The sequence below is a fragment of the Ursus maritimus genome, unplaced genomic scaffold (genome assembly GCF_017311325.1).
Source record: "Ursus maritimus isolate PB19 unplaced genomic scaffold, ASM1731132v1 scaffold_16, whole genome shotgun sequence".
Lineage (NCBI taxonomy): Eukaryota > Metazoa > Chordata > Mammalia > Carnivora > Ursidae > Ursus > Ursus maritimus.
In genome coordinates, this window is record NW_024424008.1 from 7,046,125 (window position 1) to 7,064,847 (window position 18,723).

The 18,723-nt window shown below is 36.2% G+C and overlaps 1 protein-coding gene across 7 annotated transcripts in view; it reads left to right on the forward strand.

The window, feature by feature from the left end:
* NUP98 (nucleoporin 98 and 96 precursor) overlaps positions 1-18,723 on the forward strand; it is a 123,427-nt gene that overhangs the window by 65,697 nt on the left and 39,007 nt on the right. For all 7 annotated transcript variants that reach the window (XM_040630789.1, XM_040630790.1, XM_040630791.1 and 4 more), the window contains 5 exons: positions 6,688-6,804; positions 7,976-8,274; positions 10,423-10,536; positions 11,386-11,524; positions 18,007-18,184. In XM_040630789.1, the coding sequence (XP_040486723.1) occupies positions 6,688-6,804; positions 7,976-8,274; positions 10,423-10,536; positions 11,386-11,524; positions 18,007-18,184 (847 nt within the window). The remainder of the gene's footprint in view (positions 1-6,687; positions 6,805-7,975; positions 8,275-10,422; positions 10,537-11,385; positions 11,525-18,006; positions 18,185-18,723) is intronic.

Here is an 18,723-nt window from a genome sequence, read left to right on the forward strand (position 1 = left end):
CCTCAGCTGGTTCTTGAATTAACCCTATAACTAGATATAAAGGGAAGTAAGATAGGAATTTAAAGTGCTTTTTAACATGCTTTGTGAATGTAAGTTGTGCTTAGATGAAAATTATGTGTGGGACTTCTGGGTGGCTCGATCAGTTAAGTGACTGACTCTTGATCTCAGCTCAGGTCTTGATCTCAGGGTCATGAGTTCAAGCCCTGCACTGGGCTCCATGCTGGGCGTTGAGCCTGCTTGAAAAGAGAAAAGAAAATAGAATTATGTGTTATTTGTGCAGCAGAATTATAGGTCTAAATATGTGCTAGTCAGTGTGTTCAGTAGTGAGGATACAAAATGAAAATAAGAACTTATCATCTAAGAGCTTGCTATTTATTTAGTGAGAAAGATTGGATCTGTTAATGTGTTTAAATTTACTCAAGTTCAATATAGTAAATACAGTAATAAAATAGCCTGTCAGCTGATGAGTGGATAAACAAACTGTATGTGTATATACATGATGAAATATCACATTTAGTCATAAAAAGGAATGAAGTACTGATACGTGCTACATACAACATGGATGAACCTTGAAAATATTATATTGGGTGAAAGAAGCCAGACACAAGAGGCTACGTGATTCCATTTATATAAAATGCCTTGACTAGGCAAATTTATTGAGACAAAGTAGATTCATGTTTGCCTAGGGTGGGGGGTGGAATTGGGAGGCATATCATTTGTTTTTGGAGTGAGAGAAGTGTTCTGGATTTAGTGGTGATTCTTGTGCAACTTAGTAGATATAGTAACCCCCCCAAGTAGTATGCATTAAAATGGTGAATATTATGTTAAGGAAGAGCGTAGATTTTTGGGTGAGTTTGATAAGGCTTTGCGAAAGAGATAACATTTAACTTTTTTTGAGTATTTATGGAGAAGTTGGTAGATCTAGGTCAAGACATTCCAAGCAATGGCACACCATTGTGAGAGATCACAAAAAAGGTCTAGGAAGGTTCATTGTTGCTGAAGTGTAAATAGTCTGCACTGTAAAGAGAAACGTAAACTGTGACAGGGTTTCATATTTTAGACATTGCTGTTTCAAGTGGTTATATAATCCCATGTATAATGTTAAGGAAAACAAATGTATAACACTCTGCAGATATTATAGAAATACAATAAAGGTGCCATCAAAATCAACCTGAAGTCTTATTTTAGTTGTATGTCTCTTCTATTAACTTGTAATTTTGTCAAAAATCAGGGAAAGTGATTTCATTATTTTTATTGCCAGTACTTAGTGTTTGACTCATGGCAGTTATCAACGTTTACTAAATGCTGAATAAATGCAAGCTAATACTGTTGTTTTCAGAGTGATTTGGATTGTATGGAGGTTGAATAGTAATTCATGGGTGCATCTCAGTTTATTCCGACGGTTAAGATTTTGGGTTTCGTTGAAAAAGAAACAGAGGTATCTAGTTGGGTAAATGGCAGAGATATTTGAACTTTGTTCTTATGATTTTTTTCTATAAGTCCAAATAATGTATTTGAGTTAAACTAGATCTTCCTTGATGCTTTTGTTTTTCAGAGATTGAAACCAACAAATCCAGCAGCCCAGAAGGCTCTCACTACACCTACTCATTATAAACTAACACCCCGCCCTGCCACCAGAGTTCGACCAAAGGCTTTACAGACAACAGGCACAGCCAAGTCACATCTCTTTGATGGGCTGGATGATGATGAGCCATCCTTAGCCAATGGAGCATTCATGCCCAAGTGAGTTTATTTTTGTTAACATAAATTAAATGTAAATATTAATTTAAACTCAGTACAAAATATGTAATTTACCTAAATGTAGTACAAATATTGTAGTTTAGGTTTTTTTGTTTGTTTGTTTAAAGATTTATCTATTTATTTTAGAGAGAGAGAGAGCACGGACACGCACGAGTAGGGGAAGGGGCAGAGGGAGAAAATCTTGAAGCAGATTCCCCACTGAGCGCAGAGCCCGAACCCCTGAAGGGGGTGGCTCGACCCAGGGTTCTATCTCATGACCCATGAGATCATAACCTGAGCCAAAACCAAGAGTCACATTTTACCAGCTGAGCCACCTAGGCGCCCCTGTTTTTAATTTGAAAAATAGAGAATATCACAAGTAATAAAAGTGGCCTGATCATTCTCAGGGATAACCATGGTTAATATAAAAATAGTTTTATTAATATGCTTCTAGTTTTACATATGCAGGTTTTTTGTTTTATTTTGAGATTTTAGTGCTTACATAATTTTATTTTAAGCAGAAGACACTTTTTTCTTTAAACTTACATTGGCCAAACCAATTAAGAAGAACATCTCTACATATTTTTATATTCCCATACATACAGGTATTGAACCAGTAATAATTACACAGGAAAATGTACACAAAGTATGTAGAATGGTTGTTGGTAAACATTTAAAATTACACTTAAATAAATAAATAAAATTACTTAAATTATGCATTAGAGCATATATGCCCTAGAGTGTTGATATGTACATGGGGGAAAAATAAAGAAAAATACATGCCAAACTGTTAACAGTGGTTAACATTTGGAGATGTAATTTCAGAGCATTTCATTTCTGGGTTATTTTTCTAGATATATAGTTAGGCATATAAACACATAGGCTTTTTAAGAGCAGGTAATTTCTAGTCAGAAAAGTATGGTTTTTGTTTTGTTTAAGCTTTGGAGAAAGAATTGGGAATTCATCATTTGCAGCTCTTATTTATCAGTGTTACTAAGTTAAAAAATTATGACTCTTTTCTTTCCTTAAAAATATGGTGGGGGACACCTGGGTGGCTCAGTTGGTTAAGCGGCCACCTCTTGGTTTGGGCTCAGGTCATGATCTCATGGTCATGGGATCGAGCCCTGCATCAGGCTCTACACTCTGTGCAGAGCCTCTTTTCCTCTCCCTCCAGTTCACGCTCACTCTCTCTCTCTCAAATAAATAAATAAAATCTTTAAAATATATATACATTTATTATATTAATTCATCTCTTCATTCCTTCATTCAGCAAACATTTATCAAGTAACGGTTCAGTGCCAAGTGTGGTAGGCATTGAGAATGTAGGTATGAGCAAGACACATTGCTCCATCACTGAATTCACAGTCTGTGAGGGGAAAGAGATGTTGACAGTATTCACAAGTGACACAAGTGACAGAAAGGAGTAGTAGAGATTGCCACTGTAGGGGAGACTAACAGGAGAATGATGAAAGCTGTTTTGAGGAAGTGTTATTTAGACTGAAGAGGGTGGGGCACTTGGCTGGCTCAGTTGGTCAAGCATGTGACTTTTGATCTCCGGGTTGTGAGTTTGAGTCCCACCTTGAGCATAGAGATTACTTTAAAAATAAATTTAAAAAAGAGGGATAGGGAGGACTGTCGGGTAGAGGGAGTATTTTGCTGTGGTTTTAAATATGCCTATGCTTATGTAAGCGGATATAATTTTATTTTCCAGTATTCTTTTGAATGTTTGTTTCAAACATGACTTACTTGACTGAATGGTAGTCAGTCATGCATTTACCAAATTAGAGTTCTTTTCCATTTACTTAAAATACTAGAAAATGCAAGTCATTGTTTGGTGATGGTAGAAGGAAGGGAGAGATTCTGAAGGTTCATAAAGGAGTATGAGGAAACTTTTCTGATTTGTGATAATGGTTTCACTGGTGTATACAAATGTCAGGTTTGCAAGGTTTGTGGAATACAAGTTCAATATGTAAAAGTTTTATTCCTGTATACCTTTATAGCTATATTCCTATAAGCCGGGTGAGGGCAGTGACATAACTATGGCAAAATACATGAATCTATCATTTATTTTTACTTAGGAAGTATTTCATTGTTGAAATAAATCTAGTCTTTGAAGTCACATAATTTTGCTTTCCCAGATTAGTGTTTCTGTACTTCTGTTCTTTGTACCTAACTTGATATTTCTGATCCCAGTCCTCTTCCCTTTTGCCTAGCACTTGTTCTTATGTTTTATGTTTGGTTCATTGTCTTCTAGTTCTAAGTATATTCTTCATGTGAAATTTGGGGGGGGGGAGCAAAGCAAGGTTTATTGAGCAGTTTATTGAGCGATAGCAAAAGTGATAGTACAAAGCTCCAAGGAGGGAGGGGAACCGAAAGGCTTGCCCCATGTGAAATATTTAATCAGTCCCCACCTTGGTTCCTGTGCTTCAGTCCGTTGGAGCTGGGTTTTTTTATGATTGCCAGGTTGTCCCATCTCTGGCTGGTGGAGGCCCTTTTAGGTTGCTCCTGAGTTCTTTCCACATAGGCTCTGATAGTATTTGATAACTTCCTTGCTTCTAGTAAGGATTCACTGTGTGAAATTTTGTCCAGGATTTTTTGCCATTGTGTTCATTACTTAGATTGGCCTCAATGTTCCTTTCTTACCTGGTTTTGGTATAAAATTCATGCTGTCCTTATAAACAAACTGGGCAGTATTTTCTCTTTCTATTTTCTGGAAGAGTTTATGTAAGGTAGGCCTTTTTGTGTGTGTGTGTGTGTGTGTTTTCATTTTCAATAAATGTAGGGTACCAGTGAAGATAGGTGGTCCTGAAGTAATATTTGTAGTAAGGCTTATTTTTAGTTTTGTTTTTTTCTTAATTATTAATTTATATAAAAGAAGGCTATTGAGCTTTTTTTTTTTTTGCATTAACTTTTGGCAAGTTACTTTTTATATTGTTCAAACTAACTAAAATTTTAGATTTATTGGAACAAAGTTGTTAAAAAGTATCCTTACTGTCTTTTTCATTTCAGTAGAATCTGTGGAGTTACTATTTTCATTTCTGACGGGTTTTTTTTCTGCTTTCTCTTTTTCTCAGTCTGGTTTGGGATCTTCCATTTTATTGGTGATTTCACAGAACTAACATTTGGCTTTTATTGATGCTCCCATTTCTATGATTGTTTTCTATTTTATTAATTTTATTTATATTTTCACTAACAATTTCATTTTGTCTTTAGTTCCTTCCTTTCCGAACCCCTCCCCCTTTTTTGGTATTTAATTTTCTGTCCTTTTTCTAAGGGGATTTGTAGCTCTTTGATTTTCAACTTTCCTTCTTTACAGTTATACGCATTTAAAGATACAAATTTTCCTTTAGTTCAACTGTATTTGTATTCTCTAAGTTTTGATATGGAGTACTCTTATTCAGATAATAATTACATATGCTAGTAAAATTCTTTGATTTCTGTGGCCGGGGGTGTTGAGCCTTGGGTTATATAAGAGTGTAAATTCCTACCACAGGGATTTTTAAGTGATCATTTTGTTAATGATTTCTAGCTTACATGCAACAAAGGTATTCCAGGTGGTTTTGAGTCCTTGAAATTTGTGGTTTGCTTTAATGATCCAACATACGGCTGGCTTTCATAAATATTCATATGCACTTGAGTATGTATTTTATAGTTGTTGGGTATGGTGATCTTGAGTTAGACCAAACTTGCTAATCATTAGGTCTTCTATATTCATACTAATCCCCCCCCCCTTTTTTTTAAAGATTTTATTTATTTATGTGACAGAGAGAGGCAGCCAGCGAGAGAGGGAACACAAGCAGGGGGAGTGGGAGAGGAAGAAGCAGGCTCATAGCAGAGGAGCCTGATGTGGGGCTCGATCCCAGAACGCCGGGATCACGCCCTGAGCCGAAGGCAGACGCTTAACGACTGCGCCACCTAGGCGCCCCCCCCTTTTTTTGTTTGTTTGGATATTTTGGTTCTTTATTTCCTTAAATTCCAATATCATAAAACATGAACACATCTACAGTTTTCCTAAATTTATCCATTTTTTTTAAAGATTTTATTTATTTATTTGAGAGAGAGCATGAGAGGGGGGAGGGTCAGAGGGTGAAGCAGACTCCCCGCTGATCTGGGAGCCTAACTTGGGGCTCAGTACTGGGACTCCGGGATCATGACCTGAGCTGAAGGCAGACGCTTTACTGACTGAGCTACCCAGGCGCCCCTGTAGTTTGTTTTTTTAAAGAGGGAATGGAGCACATTAGTTAATCCAGGGAGTTTTTAAGTGGAGGTTGAGTAAGATAAGATCTTCTCTGTGGTTCTTCTGTTTGAAGCTTATATATATGATAGAGGTTCTTGCCTTTAAGTAAACCTGCTGTACGCACACCTGAAATTTTAAGATTATTTGTGACTATTTGCATCATTGGATGTCAGGGTTTTTTGCTCCTTTTTCTTTCTTGTCATCTTTAAAAAGAAATCTTACTTAATCAGCAAATGTCTCCTTCCTATTTTCTTCAAGGCAGCACGCCAAGTTCTGAGGAGACAGTCATGAATCCTGACTCTCAAAAAAGGAAGAAAATCTTTAAAGAGAAAGAAGATATTTAGAGAAGTAATTGAAATATAAGACTTAGTGTGATAGGTTAACTGTCTGGGTAAAGTGCTCAGGGTTCAGAGAAGGAGGACTGCTTTCAAGGAGATTTCCCACTTTGTTCTGAATGTGCTTAGCTTATTCTTCCAAACACCAGTGTGTAATATATTTAAGACCTTATACTCTGTTTATGTATGAGACATTGTGAATTGAACTTGTTAGGTCATTTTTAGGAATGTGAGAGCTGAACAAGAATGCTCTTTTTGACTAGTTTTTAAAGATAATGTTAATGATGCAATTATGTGTGCCTGAGTCCTTGTGGGGTTTTTTTTTTTGGTTTTTGGTTTGTTTATTTTGGGTTTTTTTTTTCGGTCTCTTTATAGGAAGAGCATTAAGAAGTTGGTTTTGAAAAACCTTAACAACAGCAATCTCTTCTCTCCTGTTAATCGTGACTCAGAAGATCTAGCTTCACCATCTGATTATCCAGAAAATGGAGAGAGGTAAACTGAATTTTGTTTTGGGTTGTTTCTAGTAGACTGCCCTGTTCTCATTTTGAAGAGATTCTGACTTTGGAATTTATTCATTCTATGAAAATTTATGAAGTTTGATGAATGTGGCATAGTATTACAACGTATGAGCACCTGGAAATTAAGTCATGTTTTTGCTTTTTGAGTACTTTAGACCTTAAAATTATTTGAAGATTTTCTGACTCAGTTCTACATAATTATTTTGATATCCGTGTGTCATTTTGGACAGGATTCTCATACATTTGATACCCCTCACCGCCCTTTAAAATAAGGGATGTCTTATTTGTGGTAATTATCAAAGTGATATATGGTCATTGTAACCACACCAAAAAAATAAAAATAAGTATATAAGTGTATAAAGGAGGAAGTGGAAATATACACAGTAATCCTTAATAGTTTGATGTATATTCTTACAGTTTAGAAATTTATTTATTTATATAGATACGTTGTAGAAACTAGGCATGAATAATATTTTATAGCCTGCTTATTTCCACTGTTTTATTATAAATGCCTTTCTATATCAATATGAATATATCTTCCTTCTCTTTTTTAATGACTTTGATAGCCATCTTTTTGAATATATGGTAATTAGTTCCCCATAGGAGGTTATTTTGGTATTCTTATATTCAAAATAATGCCTCAGTGAAAAATTCTATATACATCTTTGCATTCCTGGGGTTTTTGTTCCCCTCTTTGGATAAAATTCTAATTTGATTTTTCACTAATGAAGCATTTTCTAATACCTTGCTGATAATAATATTAAAAATCTAAAATTTTTCGTTTGGAATTCACTCTTCTTTGACCTTATATAGTAGAGTGCCTTTTTCTTTTTCTTTTTTTAAAGCTAAAAATTGGGATGCTCAGATCCATTCATTCATGAAAATAGATCACTTGTAATCTGATCATGAAAATAAATCATGTAATCTACAGCCAGATTTCCTGTGTTAAAATCCTAACTCTAGCACTTAGAGTTTTTTTGAATTTGGGCAAGTTATTTTATTTTTCTCTGTCAGTTTAAATAAATTTTTAATACATAGAATTACCTAGAATGGTGCCACGAACTCAGTAAAGGTTCAGTAAGGGTTGGCGGTTATCATTGTTATAAAGGGCTAAGATATCATTTGTTTCTCTTCTGCCTTTTCAGATTCAGTTTCCTGAGCAAACCTGTTGATGAGAACCATCAGCAGGATGGAGATGATGATTCTCTTGTGTCACGTTTTTATACTAACCCAATTGCCAAACCCATTCCTCAAACCCCAGAGAGTGCTGGAAATAAACACAACAGCAGCAGCAGTGTGGATGATACCATTGTTGCGTTAAACATGCGTGCTGCATTGAGAAATGGGCTGGAAGGAAGCAGTGAAGAGACCTCTTTTCATGAGGAGTCACTGCAGGATGACCGAGAAGAAATAGAAAATAATACTTACCATATGCATCCGGCAGGTCAGATTCAGACTGATACATGGGTAATCTTTTACCAGTCATTTGAGACCTCTTGCTTGTCACAGATTTTCAATTTAGTGGAAGTCAGCTACCTGAACTTTTAAATGTTTTTATTACATTTTATAGATGTTAACATTTAAACATTTTTCACTTACATTTTTTTTTTTTGATTCTTAATTCACATATTTTTTATACCTTTGGAGTAAAGTTCATGTCATTAATTATCCTGGTATAGTTTAGAGGTAGCAAATTTTATAGCCAGAGAGACTATCCTCATACTTTTCCTAGCTTTATAAACTCAGATAGATTGCTTATTAGTTTTTTTTCTTTAAGATATTATTTATTTGACAGAGAGAGTGGCAGGGAGAGGGGAGAAGCAAGCTCCCTGCTCAGCAGAGAGCCCAACATGGGGCTCAATCCTAGGATCGCAGGATTGTGACCTGAGCCAAAGACAGGCACTTAACCGACTGAGCCACCCAGATGCCCCACTTAATTAGTTTTTAAATTAAAATAATAGTGATAGTTATAAAAGGTTTTTGAGGTTTGAATTAGATTAGTATATAAACCATTATGACTGAAATATATAGGCATTCAAATTGTATAGGTTGCTATGGTTAATTATTATCACTTCAGTTCTTTGCTTTTCTTTTTTTCCCCTAATAGTGAACTGATCAGTTTTTTCCCAATGAATCCATGAAACAAATAATATAAACTACAAGATTATAGTGTCTCTGTCGGTTACTTAAAGCGTGCCTTTTTTTCTATTTTATTTATTTATTTTTAGAGATTTTATTTTTAAGTAATCTCTGTATCCAGCATGGGGCTTCGAACTTACAACCCAAGATCAAGAGTCACATGCTCTACTGACTAAGCCCGCAAGGCACCCAGCTTGCTGTTTTTTCTGTGTTGACCTTTGGGTTTTGATGAACGTAATCACATTCCTTTTTTTTTTAACTGAGGTAACAATTTACATGTAGTGAAGTGCACAGATCTTAAGTGTTCATTTCAATGAATTTTGACATATATATTTGGTATATATAATGGAAACTGGAAAGTTTTTTTATGTCCCCATCCCCAGAAGTCGACAATAGTCTGCTTTCTTTCATGTAGACTAGTTTTGCTTATTCTTGAACTTTATATAAATGGAATCATACTATCTATACTCTTTTTGACTATATTTTTGATGTTTCATCCATGATATAGCAACAGTTCATTCTTTTTTATTGCTGAGTGATATTCCATTATTATATATATATGCCACACTTGGTTTATCTGTTCTCTGTTAGTGAACATTTATAGTTATTCTTAAAGTGTCTTGGAAATTTTTCTGTATCTAATTATCTTATTGCCTTCATTTTTAGCTTCTGGTCACTTGGTGCCCTGAGGAAACAACTGTATATTTTCACATTAAGAATCCATGTATCTATATTTGTGTGTATCTACATGAAGTTATTTTTTTTTTTAAGATTTTTTTTTTTTTTTTTTTTATGTGACAGAGAGACAGCCAGCGAGAGAGGGAACACAAGCAGGGAGAGTGGGAAAGGAAGAAGCAGGCTCCCAGCGGAGGAGCCCGATATGGGACTCGATCCTGGAACACTGGGATCACGCCCTGAGCCGAAGGCAGACGCTTAACGACTGCGCTACCCAGGCGCCCCTACATGAAGTTATTTTGATACTACGTCTGTTTTTCAAATACCCAGTCTAAACTTTTCTATTCTTATTTTTCTCATTGACCTTGTTTGTCACCTTCCAATTTAAAATTCCTTTCCAGGGACACCTGGGTGGCTTAGTCAGTTAAGTGTCCAACTCTTGATTTCGGCTCAGGTCATGATCTCAGGGTCCTGGGATGGAGCCCTGTGTCTTCTCCCTGCTCAGGAGGGAGTCATCTGCCCCCTCTCCCTTGGCCCCCATCCACCCTGCTTATGTGCGTTCTCTCAAATAAATAAAATCTTAAAAAAAAAAAAGTTTGGAAAAATGCTTTATTCCTATATAAAATATATATTTATTTATTTAATAATTTATTTACAGATTAGTTCAGATTATTTTAACAATTACTCTTTTTAAAAAGGAAAAAGTAAAATATTATGAAATTCCTCTGTGTAAGGATAATTACAATTAATATTATATTTTCTGTTTCTTTTGCCATAGGCATTATTCTCACTAAGGTTGGTTACTATACTATTCCATCTATGGATGACCTTGCTAAAATTACCAATGAAAAAGGAGAGTGCATTGTCTCTGACTTCACTATTGGTCGTAAAGGTGAGCGTGAACTTAGGAGTTTGTAGTATCTAAGCCAAAGATTTGCGTCTTATTTTTGTAATTAAGTAAAAGAAGCTCTTGATAGGTGAATCCATTTTTTTGCTGTTTAGACCCATCTTGACCTGCATAGTAGACACTTTGATTGACAAGTAACAAAATAAGACTAGAACCATATAACATTCTTTGGTAACTATTTGGCTCATTGCAGCTTTCTACAATTAAAGAAAATACTATAAACAGCAAGAAAATACTAGGTGAGAAAAAATAAGAGGTGAATAATATTTAGATTCAGCTTCTTAATAAGTTAATACAGATTCAGTTTTCTTGGGGGGAAAAATCTTATCTTGCTATATTGTATTTTAGAAAGAGCTCTCCAGCATTTTAACTCATTCCGCCAGCTAGGCACTAAGTAAGGGTTGTTTATGTAGCAGTAGTACAGATACTTGGAAGAGGTTTAAGATAACTATTTTGAGGCTAAGTGCAGTAGAAATGTAGATATTAAACTAGATAACTGGTTTTGATGTCATCCTCTGATACATATTATGGATGAAGTAACCCATTGATGGTATTACTGGATAATTTAAAAATATTGATTAATGTTTAGGGCGGCCTGGCTGGCTCAGTTGGTGGGACATGTGACTCTTGATTTTTGGGATTCTGAGTTCAAGCCCCATGTTCGATGTGTAGAGATCACTTAAAAATGAAATCTTTAAAAAAATTTTAAAAATAAAATATTGGTTAATGTTTAAAGTTGCTTGCTTCTTCTGATTATTTAGTCACTGGAAGTATAAAATAGGTTATTTGCCCTCTGTAAAGGATGAGTTTTTAACTGTTTGCTTTGACTTGTAGGTTATGGTTCAATCTATTTTGAAGGAGATGTGAATTTGACAAATCTAAATTTGGATGATATTGTGCATATTCGAAGAAAAGAAGTGATTGTCTACTTAGATGATAACCAAAAACCACCTGTGGGTGAAGGGCTAAATAGGTATGGATTTATTTACATATTTAGAAAATAATCTGCTAAATCACAGAATTCCTTTCACATTATATACATTTTTCTGTATCTTGTGGTTTTTTTTGACTTACTATACAGTATGTGATTATTTTTTCTCTATTTTGAAAGTATAAATGATAAATGCTACACTAGGACTTTTTGACTCCTTTTTCCTAATATTAGCAGGTCCAAGAATCATTTTCCAAAAATGTATATATTTTTTTAAAGATTTTATTTATTTCTTTGAGAGAGCACGAGAGGGGAGAGGGTCAAGAGGGAGAAGCAACTCCCCGCTAAGCGGGGAGCCTGATGCAGAACTCAATCCTGGGACTCCAGGATCATGACCTGAACCGAAGGCAGTTGCTTAACCAACTGAGCCACCCAGGCACCCCAAAAATGTATTTGAAGAATACTTTTTTTTTTCCTTATGTCTGCTGCGACCATTTTTAATTCTTTCTCTATATTTGTTTGAGAAAGTAGCTTCCGATACCTCTTTGGACAGATAAAAGGGCCATAGTTAAAATAATTTAGGTTCACAACCTACCAAGATTGAATCATGAAGAAATAGAAATTTAGAATAGCCCTATAATAAGGAAATTGAATTGTAATAACCTGCCCCCTCCACCTCCCCATCAAAAGCCTTTGACCAGATGATTTTAGTGGTAAATTCTACCAAACATTTGTAGAATTAGTGTCAGTTCTCAGACTCTTCAAAAGGAGTCAGCATTACCCTGATTCCAAAGCTAGAAAAAGAAATTACAAGAAAATAAAACTATAGACCAGTATCCTTGATGAATACTGACGTAAATATCTTCAAAATACATTTGACCCTTGAACCACACAGGTTTGAACTATGTGGTCCACATACATGGATTTTTTATAGTACATTACCTTAAGTGTATTTTCCTTGGAATTTTCTTACATTTTCTTTTTTTCTAGCTTACTTTATTGTAAATACAATATATAATACATGTAATGTATTATTTGACTTATGTTATCCTTAAGGCTTCCAGTCTGCAGTAGGCTATTAGTAGTTAAGTTTTGTGGGAGTCCAAGATACACAGATTTTCAACTGCGCAGGGGGTGGTTTCCCTAACCCCTGCGTTGTTGAAAGGCCAACTGTTTCAGCAAGCAGATGTCAGCAGTACACTGAAAGGATTATACACCATGACCAAGTAGTATTTAGTTCGGGAACACAGGGATGGTCTAACATATGAAAATTGATCAATGTAATAAATCACATTTGTAGAATTAAAATCACACATCATGTCAACTGATGCAGAAACAGCATTTGCTAAAATACAGCACCCTTTCTAGAGATAGAAGGGAACTACTTCAGTGTGCCTGGCTGGCTTAGTTGGTAGAGTGCATGACTCTTGATCTTGTGGTTTTAAATTCAAGCCCCACATTGGGTGTAGAGATTAATTAAAAATAATAATAAAATTTAGGGGCGCCTGGGTGGCACAGCGGTTGGGCGTCTGCCTTCGGCTCAGGGCGTGATCCCGGCGTACCGGGATCGAGTCCCACATCGGGCTCCTCCGCTAGGAGCCTGCTTCTTCCTCTCCCACTCCCCCTGCTGTGTTCCCTCTCTCGCTGGCTGTCTCTCTGTCACATAAATAAATAAAAAATCTTTAAAAAAAAAAAAAAATAATAATAATAATAATAAAATTTAAAAAAAGGAAACTACCTCAACTTAATAGAGTCCATATTTTCAAAAGAATATCAGACTCAGTGGTGAAAGAAAGAAAGCTTTTCCTCCAAGATCACAAATAAGAGAAGGATGCCCACTTTGCCATTTTTTCCAGCATAACACTAGAAGCCCCAGTCAGAGCAATTAAGCAAGGAAAAGAAATAAAAGGCATCATCCAGATTGGAAGGGAAGAAGTAAAATATCTCTGTTCAGAGATGAAATGATTATGTGCAGAAAACCTAAAGATTCCACTAAAAATAGTTACAAATTCAGCAAGGTAGCAGGATACAAAATCAACACACAAAAATCAGTTGAGTTTCTGTATACTGACAATGAGCAATCTGAAAGGGAAGTTAAAAAAGTTCCATTTAAAATAGCATCAAAAAGAATAAAATACTTGGAAATAAATTGAACCAGGTAGGCAAAAGCTGGAAGTGAAAAAAGACAAATAAGTGGAAAGTTATCCCATGTTCATGGATTGGAAGACTTTAAATTATTAAAATGTCCATACTACCCCAAAGCAGTCTACACATTTAATGTAATCCTTATCAAGGTGCCAGCAGCAGTTTTTTGCAGAAATAGAAAAATCCATCCGGAATCTCAAGGGACCTCACATACATAGTTAAATGATTTTTGACAAGGAAGTCACGACCATACAGTGGGGAGAGGATAATCTCTTTATCAAATAGAGAAGAATGAAGTTGTACTCTTATGTCACAGAAAAATGAACTCAGAATGGACCAAACACTAATCATAAAACTTAAAACTTACAAAATTCTTAGAATAAAACGTAGGGGAAGTTCCATGGATATCGTGTGTGTGTGTATGTGTGTGTATGTATGTATATATGTATTTTTTTAAGGTTTTATTTAAATATAGAGTGTATTTTTAGTTTCAGGTGTACGGTATAGTGATTCAGCACTTTATACATCACCCAGTGTTCATCACAAGTGCACTCCTTAATCCCCATCACCTATTTCACCCATCCCCAACACACCTCCCTTCTGGTGAGCATCAGTTTGTCCTCTATTAAGTCTGTTTCTTGGTTTTCCCCTTCCCCTCACCCCATTTGCTTGTTTGGTTTCTTGAATTCCACATATAAGTGAAATCATACAGTATTTGTCTTTCTCTGACTGACTGATATTGCTTAGCAGTATACTCTCTAGGTCCATATAGTTGCAAGTGGTAAGATTTCATTCTTTTTTATGGTTGAGTAATATTCCATGGTGTATGTGTTTGTGTACCACATCTTTATGGATTCATCAATCAATGGACACTTGGACTGTTTTCATAATTTGGCTATTGTGGATAATGCCTCTGTAAACATCGGGGTGCGTGTATCCCTTTGAATTAGTATTTTTGTATTCTTTGGGTAAATACCTGGTAGTGTGATTGCTGAATCAAAGGGTAGTTCTGTTTTTAACTTTTTTTTTTTTTTTTAAGATTTTATTTATTTGACAGAGAGAGAGAGACAGCGAAAGAGGGAACACAAGCAGGGGGAGTGGGAGAGGAAGAAGCAGGCTTCCCGCGGAGGAGCCTGATGCGGGGCTCGATCCCAGACCTCCGGGATCATGCCCTGAGCCGAAGGCAGACGCTCAACGACTGAGCCACCCAGGCGCCCCAGTTCTGTTTTTAACTTTGAGGAACCTCTATACTGTTGTCCATAGTGGCTGTACCAGTTTTCATTCCCACCAACAGTGCACGAGATTTCCAGTTTCCATCCTTGCCAGTACCTGTTGTTTCTTGTGTTGTTGATTTTAGCCATATCTGATAGGTATGAGGTGATACCTCTTTGTAGTTTTGATTTGTATTTCCCCGATGATCAGTGATGTTGAGCATCTTTTTATGTGTCTGTTAGCCATTTGTATGTCCTCTCTGGAAAAATGTCTATTCACGTCTTCTGCCCGTTTCCTAACTGGAATATTTATTTGGGTGTTTAATAAATTCTTCATAGATTTTAGATACTATCTCCTTATCAGGTATAACTTTGCAGATATCTTCTCCCATTCTATAAGTTGCCTTTTAGTTTTGTTGATTGTTTCTTCGTTGTGCAGAAGCTTTTTATTTTGATGTCGTCCCAATAGTTTATTTTTTGTTTCCTTTGCGTCTGGAGACATACCTAGAAAGAAGTTGCAACAGCTCATGTCAAAGAAGTTATTGCTTGTGTTCTCGTCTAGGATTTTTATGGTTTCAGTTCCCACATTTAGTTCTTTAATCCATTCTGAATTCATTTTTGTGTATGGTGTAAGGAAGTGGTCCAATTTTATTCTTTTGCATGTGGCTGTCCAGTTTTCCCAACACCACTTGTTGAAGAGACATTATTTTTCCCATGTCATTATATTTTGATGAGGATTTCCTGGATACAGCACTAAAAGCATAGGCAACAATAGTAAAAGTGAACAAATTAGACTACATTGAAATCTAAGACATCTAAGAACACAGCAGAATGAAAAGCCAGCCTACAGAATGGGAGAAAATATTAACAAATCATATTTCCGATATGGGGTTAATATGAAGAACCACAGCTCAACAACAAAAATACAAAAAAAACAATTAAAAATGGGCAAAAGACTTCAGTGCACATTTCTCCAGAGATAATATACAGATGGTCAACAAGCATATGAAAAGATGATCATGGTGCGTGGGTGGCTCCGTCAGTTAAGTGGCCAACTTTTGGTTTTGGCTCAGGTCATGATCTCAGGGTCCTGGGATCGAGCCCCGGCTCCAGCTCTACACGCAGGAGGGAGTCTGCTTGTGGATATTCTCTCTCCCTCTGTCCCTCCCCTTGCTGGTGCTTGCTCGCTCTCTCTCTCTCTCTCTCTCTAAAATCTTTAAAAAGAGAGAGAAAAGATACCCAACATCACTAATAATTAGGGAAATACAAATCAAAACCACAGTGAGCTCTCACACCCATTTGAAATTCAAAATTTCAAATTTCAAAAAAGACAAGTTTTTGCAAGAGTGTGAAGAAATCGAAACCTTTGTATATATTGTTGGTGGGAATGTAAAATGATAGTTACTATGGAAAAGAATGTGGTGTTTCCTCAGAAAATTAAAAATGATCCATCAATTCCAAAAGAATAGAAAGAAGGGTATGTATATAAATATCTCCATATATAGATATATATCCTGGGTATATATCCAAAGGAATTGGAGGCAGGATCTCAAAGAAATATGTACACACCCATGTTCATACAACCGTTCATAATAGCCAAGAGGTAGAAGCAACCCAGATATCTATCCATTGACAGATGAATGGATAAACAAAATATGTTTTTATACACAGTGGAATATTATATACCCGTAAAAAGGAAGTCCTGACATGTTAAAGCATGGCTGAACCTTGACGACATGCTAAGTGAAATAAGCTAGTCATAAAAAGTCGACTACGGTATGATTCCACTTATTTAAGGTCATTTGCAGAGTCAGAGTCACAGAAACAAATAGTAGAACAGTGGTTGGCCAGTGGCTGGAAGTTAGGGAGTTTTTTAATGGGTATAGAGTTTTAATTTTAAAGATGAGTAAGTTTTGGAGGTTGGTTGTATAACAGTGTGAACATAAGTTAACACTGCTGAATGGTATAGTTAGAAATGGTTAAGATGGTAAGTTTTGATGGTAAGTCACTATTAGGGGCGCCTGGGTGGCTCAGTTGAGCATCTGCCTTTGGCTCACGTCATGGTCCCAGGGTCCCAGGATCAAGCCCTCCATCTGGCTCCCTGCTCGGTGGGGAGTCTGCTTCTCCCTCTCTCTCCACCTCTCCCCCTCAGCTCATGCTCTGTCTCTCACTTTCTCTCAAATAAATAAAATCTTTAAAAAAAAAAAAAAAGTCACTATTGAACATTGTATTTAAATTATGGTCAATTTTTTAAAACGCGATCTAGGGGCACTTGGCTGAGTCAGTTGGTGGAGCTCAGGATTGTGAGTTCAAGCCCCACATTGGGGGTAGAGATTACTTAATAAAAGTTAGAAGAAAAAAGTCATCTATTATTAAGTGCTAGTCACTGTACGAGGTGCGAGGCATACAGGATGAATAGAACACAGTCCTTGGGGGCGCCTGGGTGGCACAGCAGTTAAGCATCTGCCTTCGGCTCAGGGCGTGATCCTGGCGATCTGGGATCGAGCCCCACATCAGGCTCTTCTGCTATGAGCCTGCTTCTTCCTCTCCCACTCCCCCTGCTTGTGTTCCCTCTCTCGCTGGCTGTCTCTATCTCTGTCGAATAAATAAATAAAGTCTTTAAAAAAAAAAAAAAAGAACACAGTCCTTGAACTCACATATTGATATTAGAAGGTGTACATTACTGCTGTTATCATCATCTTCACACTCATTACTTAATGGTTAATATTATGGTGTTCCTGATATCTCATTCTGCAAGCATTTGTTGTTAATCAGTGGTAGTTGCTGCTATTATTAATGTTTTTAAGTACAATAGCACTTTAAGACCTTCACTAAGACTTAGGTCTTAGTATTGGACTATTAGCACTGAATTTGGTCAAGGCTGTATAGTGTGTTAACTAAAATTTCATTGGAAATAATTGATGTGCTATGGTAGTTTAAAATGAATGGAGTTTGACTCTTGAACCAGATACTGAGCTAGTTGATGGTGGGGGTAATTCCTTGCTTTTGAGATTATCTGCCCTGGGAGGCAAGACTCAAGTTTATGAAACACCTGCAAAGTAATTCCAGAGTAACACAGGTACCTTTATTTGCTATTTATATAGATGCTACTTGGCTTTCTGGTCTTAAATATGGAACATTTATACTTTATGTGGTTGTACATTACAGGAAGGCTGAAGTTACACTGGACGGAGTTTGGCCAACAGATAAAACATCTCGTTGTTTAATAAAGAGCCCAGATCGACTTGCTGATATCAACTACGAGGGCAGATTGGAAGCAGTTTCAAGGAAACAGGGAGCTCAATTCAAAGAGTACCGTCCTGAAACGGGTTCTTGGGTATTTAAGGTATAATAGTTACTTAACCTAGTTCTTATAAACTGTGGCTAGAGTGACAAAATGTGTTAGAAGAGGTCCTCTTTTAAATTCTTCCTTTTTTTTTTTTTTAACAAATTAGGGAACAGACCAGATTACACATCTTTGTTAAACCCCAGAACAGTAAGAAGCTATTAAAAACGTTATGCTCATGATTCATATCCTCTACTTCATCCTATGAGCATTTAGAGATACTTCTAAGGAGTGTTTTTTCAATGTATGGCATCATTAGAGGCATGAGGCAGAGTTTTTGTCTCTTGATACTAACTCTTCCTCAGTTGTCATTCATTTAAAGATTTCTGGGGATGAAGATGTTGACTTCCTCCCTTCCTTGATGGTTTAACCTAATGGTTTCTTTCTCTTCTAAGCCACTTGGATTATTTAAGTAGTTGAAGGTCTAACACAAGTCGGTAGGAAACAACTAGGCAATATATAGATGTGAAAATAGTAATGGCTTTTCTAGATTTGGTTTCCTATATTAATAAGTTAGTATTTATGTATAAGCAACTAGT